The 8,132-nt window shown below is 47.4% G+C and overlaps 1 protein-coding gene across 2 annotated transcripts in view; it reads left to right on the top strand.

Moving 5' to 3' along the window:
- The first annotated feature begins 235 nt into the window (after window positions 1-235).
- The window catches only part of cd99 (CD99 molecule), a 52,903-nt gene continuing 45,006 nt past the window's right edge, over window positions 236-8,132 (top strand). For both annotated transcript variants that reach the window (XM_078402048.1, XM_078402047.1), the window contains exon 1: window positions 236-533. In XM_078402048.1, coding sequence (XP_078258174.1) covers window positions 473-533 — 61 coding nt within the window. In that variant the 5' untranslated portion in view covers window positions 236-472. The remainder of the gene's footprint in view (window positions 534-8,132) is intronic.

Raw genomic sequence — 8,132 nt, 5'->3', positions numbered from 1 at the left:
AGAGGGAGAGATAGAGGGAGAAGAGAGGGGGAGGAGATGGAGGGAGGGTGGAACCCCATGCAACTAGTAACCCTGCCTCTCATGCCAGCCAGCGCCCTAGAGAACACAGGATGATTGGCCAGGGCATAGGGACAACTATTGGAGAACAGGGCTGTCAGTGAGAGAGTATGACATGAGACGCTGACTCACTCACACACACTCTCGCTTTGAGCAAGGCAGTCTGTGTTCCAGTCTTATGCAGTGTGCAGCAGGCAGGCACTACTAAACCGCTCTATATTTAGCTGCTTTTGTTCGAGGGGAGTGGAAATAAAAAAGAGTTTTTCCCCCCCTTGGCTGCATTGATAGCTTTTGATCGAAGGGACCAGTTTTCCAAGTCGTTGATCCGAAAGAGAGGAAAAACTCTTTTTTTTGTTTGTTCAAAAAAAAAACTTGGAGCAAACTTTTTTTCTCTCTCCCCCCTCCTCTGCAAACTATGTCTCGCTTAAGATGTGTCTTGTTCCTCGGGCTGGCGTTAGTCTTCGTGAGAACCAAAGGTGAGAATTGTCTTTTGTTTGTTTTTGTTGTTACTTCTTTGTGTTAGTTTTCTTGTGTGTTAATTATGAGATTATTACATCTTGGGGCTTGGGTTTTTGGACAAGAACGTCCCTCTTGGGAAGTTAAAACTCTCTTTTTTTTAAAGCAACTCTCTCTCTTTTTCAAGCAACTCTTTGCAAAGTGTTTTAATTTGTTGTGTTGTTGTTGTTGTTGTTGTTCTTTTAAAAAAAAAAAAGGCTTCTCAACTTTAAAACTCTTGAGGGTGGAAATGATTTTCTAAAATACCTCAAGTATTTAGAAAATACCTCATCTTTCCCTCTGAATTTTTTTTTTTTTTGAATTGCAACTTTGGGCGGTGGTGATGCATTTAGTTTTGTTAAAACACGCCTTCCAAAAGCTGCCTTCAATCTCTTTGTCTGTGACTTATCTTTGTCTGTGACTTTGTCTTTTTTTTAATGTGTGAGTGGGTTTCCTTTCATAAAATCACCGGCTTGGATCACTGCTGAGTGATGGATGACAGGCAGGGTGGTGTGATAGGAACTTCTCTGAACATTTTTTTCCACCCACCCCCCCCCTTATTAATTACACCACAGAAATAAATGCCTCCTCATTAAGTTGTATTACAGCAAGAATTACTTCGAGAGTATTTTTAATTTGTCATGATGTACCCCGAAACTGAACAATGAAATGTTTACTTCCAGCAGCACCACAGACATGTAAACCACATAGTACTCTGTAAGACAAAACCCCATAACAAACATTCAGTTTATTGAAATAAAACATGTTCACCAGTCACACAGGAGCAGAATTAGGCCATTCGACTGACCGAGTCCACCTCGCCATTCATGTCATGGCTGATCTATCTATCTTTCCTGTGTAAGAAAATAACTGCAGATGCTGGTACTAATCGGAGGTATTCATTCACAAAGTGCTGGAGTAACTCAGCAGGTCAGGCAGCATCTCAGGAGAGAAGGAATGGGTGACGTTTCGTGTCGAGACCCTTCTTCTAGTGCTGGAGTAACTCAGCGGGTCAGGCAGCATCTCAGGAGAGAAGGAATGGGTGACGTTTCGGGTCGAGACCCTTCTTCTAGTGCTGGAGTAACTCAGCGGGTCAGGCAGCATCTCAGGAGAGAAGGAATGGGTGACGTTTCGGGTCGAGACCCTTCTTCTAGTGTTGGAGTAACTCAGCGGGTCAGGCAGCATCTCAGGAGAGAAGGAATGGGTGACCTTCAAGGGTCTCGACCCGAAACGTCACCCATTCCTTCTCTCCTGAGATACTTCACCCTTCTCTCTGACGTCACCCTTCTCTCTGACCTGCTGAGAGAAGGAACGGGTGACGTTTCGGGTCGAGTCCCTTGAAGGATCTCGACCCGAAACGTCACCCATTCCTTCTCTCCTGAGATGCTGCCTGACCCGCTGAGTTACTCCAGCACTTTGTGAATAAATGCCTTCTATCTATCTGTCCTGCTCAATCCCATTCTCCTGCCTTCTCCCCATAACCTTTGATACCCTTACTAAACACGAATCTATCAAAAGAAACAATAACAAGGTAAAGACAAAATCTATTGTAGTTTGGAGCTTTTTGTTTAGGGTGTGGTGTTTAACAGCTGTAGGGAAGAATCTGTTCCTGAACCTGGCCGTTACACTTTTCAGGCTTCAATATCTTCTTGATGGCAGGAGTGTGGCCAGGGTGGTGTGGGTCTCTGATGATGCTGGCTGCCTTTTTGAGGCAGTGACCCCTGTAACTCCCTTCGATGGTGGGGAGGTCAGCTGCCGTGATGGAGTGGGCAGTGTCCGCCACTTTTTGCAGTCTTCTTCGCTCCTGGGGCTTTGTTCGAGTTGCCGAACCAGGCCATGATGAAACCAGTCAATATGCTCTTTGCTGTATGTACACTGGTAGACGTTCAGGAAAGCAGATGCAGACGTTCAACTGCAGATGCTGGTATAAAGTCCACCACGCCATTCATGCATGGCTAATCTATCTATCTTTCCTGTGGATAAGTGTGAGGTTATCCACTTTGGTGGTAAGAATAGGAAGGCAGAGTATTATCTGAATGGTGTCAAGTTAGGAACAGGGGACGTACAACGAGATCTGGGTGTCCTGGTGCATCAGTCACTGAAAGGAAGCATGCAGGTACAGCAGGCAGTGCAGAAAGCCAATGGAATGTTGGCCTTCATAACAAGAGGAGTTGAGTATAGGAGCGAAGAGGTCCTTCTGCAGTTGTACAGTGCCCTAGTGAGACCGCACCTGGAGTACTGTGTGCAGTGTTCGTCTCCAAATTTGAGGAAGGATATTCTTGCTATTGAGGGCGTGCAGCGTAGGTTTACGAGGTTAATTCCCGGAATGGCGGGACTATCATATGTTGAAAGACTGGAGCGGCTAGACTTGTATACACTGGAATTTAGAAGGATGCAAGGAGATCTTATCGAAACGTATAAGATTATTAAGGGGTTGGACACGTTAGAGGCAGGAAACATGTTCCCAATGTTGGGGGAGTCCTGAACAAGGGGCCACAGTTTAAGAATAAGGGGTAGGCCATTTAGAACTGAGATGAGGAAAAACATTTTCAGTCAGAGAGTTGTGAATCTGTGGAATTCACTGCCTCAGAAGGCAGTGGAGGCCAATTCTCTGAATGCATTCAAGAGAGAGCTGGATAGAGCTCTTAAGGATAGCGGAGTCGGTGGGTATGGGGAGAAGGCAGGAACGGGGTACTGATTGAGAATGATCAGCCATGATCACATTGAATGGCGGTGCTGGCTCGAAGGGCCGAATGGCCTCCTCCTGTACCTATTGTCTATTGTCTATAACCTCTGACACCCGTATTAATCAACTCTCCCTTTCTCCAAGTGGTGAAATTGTGCTCCCCTGTATTACATTCCTTTTCTCGGGAGGTGGAGCAAATTGTCCTCTTACGTACAAGGGCGGCACAAGAGACGCAGCGGTAGAGTTGCTGCCTTACAGCGCCAGAGATCCGGGTTCGATCCCAACTACGGGTGCTGTCTGTACGGAGTTTGTACGTTCTCCCCGTGACCTGCGTGGGATTTCTCCGAGATCTTCAGTTTCCTCCCACACTCCAAAGACGTGCAGGTTTGCGGGTTAATTGGCTTGGTACTCATGAAACATCGTCCCCAGTGTGTGTAGCGTAGTGTTAATGTGCGGGGATCGCTGGTCGGTGCGGACTAGGTGGGCCGAAGGGCCTGTTTCCGTGCTGTATCTCGAAAACTAAAACTAAAGGCAGGAACTGATTGTGAATGATCAGCCATGATCACATTGAATGGTAGTGCTGGCTCGAAGGGCCGAATGGCCTCCTCCTGCACCTATTGTCTATTGTCTAAAAAATATATATATCCTGCCTTGCTGTCCGAGAAGCCTAGGTAAGTTAGGTGGGGCAATGTTTAAAGGAGATGTGTAGGTCAAGTTATTTTACAAAGAGAGCAGTTCAAATTTAGTTTAGTACCTTGGTACACATCATAATGGACTAAACTAAACTAGTTTAGGTGGTATGAACAGCACCTCATATTTCGCCTGGGCAGTTTGCAGCCCAGTGATATGAACATCAACTTCTCCAACTTTAGATAGTTCCTCTGTCCCTCTCTTCCCCTCCTCCGTCCCTGATCTCCCTCTATCATCCTGTCTCCACCTATATCCTTCCTTTGTCCCGCCCCCCCTGACATCAGTCTGAGGAAGGGTCTCGACCCGAAACGTCGCCCATTCCTTCTCGCCCGAGATGCTGCCTGACCTGCCGAGTTACTCCAGCATTTTGTGAATAAATACCTTCGATTTGTACCAGCATCTGCAGTTATTTTCTTAAACTAAACTAGTGGGTGCCTGGAATGCACTGCCAAGGGTGGTGGTGGAAGCATTTACAACAGTGGCATTTAAGAGGCTTTAGATGGCCACATGGATATGCAGGGAGTGGGAGTGGAGTATTGAACATGTGCAGGCAGAGGACATTGGCTTTGTGTCAGAAGGACACAAAGTGTTGGGGTAACTCAGCAGGTCACTCCCTGCCGAGTAACTCCAGCCCTTTATATCTGGTTGTGTTTTAACCAGCATCTGCAGTTCTTTGGAGATTGGTTTATATTGGCATCGAGACAGATTTTGCAGTCCGACGGGACTGTTTCTGTGCTGTTCTGTTCTATGTGTAGGGAGGAACTGGCAGATGCTGGTTTACATCGAAGAGAGACACAAAATGCGGGAGTAACTCAGCGGGTCAGGCAGCGTCCCTGCGTGAAAAGGAATGGGTGACGTTTCGGGTCGGAACCCTTCTTCAGGGCTTGAAGTCTAGTCTTCTTCAGGGTCTGAAGAAGGTCACTATCACCTGCTCCTCCTCTCCAGAGATGCTGCCCGACCCACTGAGCTGCCCCAGTGTGCTGTGTCTATCTTCTGTGCCGTGCGATGTTCTAATGTTATCAGTGTTCAACATATGCTTTCCATTTTCAAGTTCACTGAGTGTAGTAGACCAAACCTTCAGCATATGATTGTCACTCCCCTCCATCAAATGCCGCAAGCTAAGCTTTGAACAACTCGGTTGCTTGAAGACTGTTTGTGGCAGAGCCCATTTCGAGTTTGGAGTGGGTTTGCAGCAATCTGCAGTTTGCTGGGCCTGCACGTTGTGGTTGTGTTACTGCAATCCAGCGATCATTGCTTCAAATCCTACTGGAGCAGTTCAACGCTTTATTAAAAACTGCAAATAAAAACCTTCATTAAACTGCACATTGCCGATATTTATCTTGCCACTTAGAGGCCACTTAAAAGCCCCTCGTCCCGTTTTGTTGCTGTGGGGAACAAGGTCTCTCCCTTGTTAGAAAGCCCGGCCTCAATGCCCTCCATGTTTGCCAGCTTCTCTCTTGGGTTCGGTGGCCCTGAAGGGATGGGGAAGGAAGGACTACAGTATACACTGGAATTTAGAAGGATGAGAGGAAATCTTATCGAAACATATAAGTTTATTAAGGGGTTGGACACGTTAGAGGCAGGAAACATGTTCCCAATGTTGGGGGAGTCCAGAACAAGGGGCCACAGTTTAAGAATAAGGGGTAGGCCATTTAGAACTGAGATGAGGAAAAACTTTTTCAGTCAGAGAGTTGTGAATCTGTGGAATTCTCTGCCTCAGAAGGCAGTGGAGGCCAATTCTCTGAATGCATTCAAGGGAGAGCTGGATAGAGCTCTTAAGGATAGCGGAGTCAGGGGGTATGGGGAGAAGGCAGGAACGGGGTACTGATTAAGAATGATCAGCCATGATCACATTGAATGGCGGTGCTGGCTCGAAGGGCCGAATGGCCTCCTCCTGCACCTATTGTCTATTGTTGAGGCACGCTCTTCTTCCCAACTCATCTACACCCAAGTTTAGTTGAGATCGACACAAAGTGCTGGAGTAACCCAGTGGGTCAGGCAGCGTCTCTGGAGAAAAAGGATGGGAGTGCTCTCCTTCAGTTTAGGTCAGGGATGCAGCATGGAATAGGACCCTTTGGCCCACCGAGTCCGTGCCGACCGGCGATCACCACAGACTAACGGCATTCTGCACACACTGGGGACAATTTACAATTTTACCAGGCTGATTGGCCGACAAACCTGTACATCTTTGGAGTGTGGGAAAGAACCAGAGATCCCGGAGAAAACCCACGCAGGTCGCGGGGAGAGCGTACAAACTCCATACAGGCAGTACCCCGTAGTCAGGATCGAACCTAGGCCTCTGGCGCTGTCAGGCAGCAACTCTGCCGCTGCGCCACCGTGGCGTCCATTTTGTTTAGTTATTTTCTGTTGGCACGGGGGAAGGAATACAACGTTGAGTCACGCCCTTCATCCCAACTCCTCTTCTCCGACCAAGTTTAGTTTAGATAGACACAAGGTGCTGGAGTAACTCAGCGGGGCAGGCAACATCTCTGAAGAAAAAGGATCAGGTCAGAACCCTTCTTTAGTTTAGTTTAGAGATACGTCAATGAATTAAGCCCCTCGGCCCACTGAGTCCATGCCGACCAGCGATCACCCATACACATGTTCTATCCTGCACACTAGGGACCATTTTAGAGAAGCCAATTAACCTACAAACATGCATGTTTTTGGAGTGTGGGAGTAAACTGGAGCTCCTGGAGAAACCTCATATGATCAGGGAGGAGGGGGACATGGAAACTCCGTTCAGACAGCACCCGTAGTCAGGATCGAACCCGGGTAAGGCAGCTACTCTACCGCTGCGCCGCCAAGTTTCCTAACTGAGCTAGACCCACTTGTCCTGGCCCATATCCCTCCAAATCTTCCCCAGTCAGCGGAAAGACTATACCTGATTACAATTGAGCTGTTCGGGGAGCACAGATACAATGAGAGGAATAAATCGGGTGGATGCACAGAGTCTCTTGCCCAGAGTAGGAGAATCGAGGACCAGCGAACATAGGTTCAAGGTGAAGAAGAAAAGATTGAATAGGAATCTGAAGGGTATGTTTTTCCACACAAAGGGTGGTGGGTGTATGGAACAAGCTGCCAGATGAGGTGGTTGAGGCTGGGACTATCACATTTAAGAAACAGTTAGGCAGATACAAGGATCGGACAGTTGTGGAGGGATATGGACCAAGTGCAGACAGGTGGGACTAGTGTAGCTGGGACATGTTGGCTGGTATGGGCAGGTTGGGCCGAAGGGCCTGTTTCCACACCGTATCACTCAATGACTATGACTTTAATTTGTTGAAAGACTGGAGCGGCTAGGCTTGTATACACTGGAATTTAGAAGGATGCGAGGAGATCTTATCGAAACGTATAAGATTATTAAAGGGTTAGACACGTTAGAGGCAGGAAACATGTTCCCAATGTTGGAGGAGTCCAGAACAAGGGGGGGGGGGGGGGGGGGCACAGTTTAAGAATAAGGGGAGGCCATTTAGAACGGAGATGAGGAAAAACTTTTTCAGTCAGAGAGTTGTGAATCTGTGGAATTCACTGCCTCAGAAGGCAGTGGAGGCCAATTCTCTGAATGCATTCAAGAGAGAGCTAGATAGAGCTCTTAAGGACAGCGGAGTCAGGGGGTATGGGGAGAAGGCAGGAACGGGGTACTGATTGAGAATGATCAGCCATGATCACATTGAATGGTGGTGCTGGCTCGAAGGGCCGAATGGCCTCCTCCTGTACCTATTGCCTATTGTCCCTAGTGTGTGTAGGATACTGTTAGTGTGCGGGGATCGTTAGTTGTCTATTGATCAATCTACAATCTTGTAGAGTGAGTGTGAATTCCATTCAAACCATCCTTTAGGTGGGGTTATTGGCTTGTCGGTAAATAATTGTGAAAGAACCACAATCTTACATTAACACTCTAGGGTGTTTTATGAGCGAGAATGTTGGCAGCAGAGTCATCTGCAACAAGTCCTGATCTGTACTTTTGACTGCAATTGATGCTAAATCCTGCCGGTTTTTTTTGCCATTTTGTGTACGTCTAGTTTAGAGATACAGCATGGAAACAGGCACTTCGGCCCACCGAGTCCACACCGACTAGCGATCCCTGCACATTAACACTATCCTACACACTGGAGGGATAATTTTTTAACATTCATATCAAGCCTTAGGGCCCACAAACATGTACGTCTTTGGAGTGTGGGTGGAAACCGAAGATCTAGCC

The sequence above is a fragment of the Rhinoraja longicauda genome, chromosome 7, assembly GCF_053455715.1.
Source record: "Rhinoraja longicauda isolate Sanriku21f chromosome 7, sRhiLon1.1, whole genome shotgun sequence".
NCBI lineage: Eukaryota > Metazoa > Chordata > Chondrichthyes > Rajiformes > Arhynchobatidae > Rhinoraja > Rhinoraja longicauda.
Note: the sequence above shows the minus strand (reverse complement) of the source record. Positions and strands in the feature narration are given on the sequence as shown.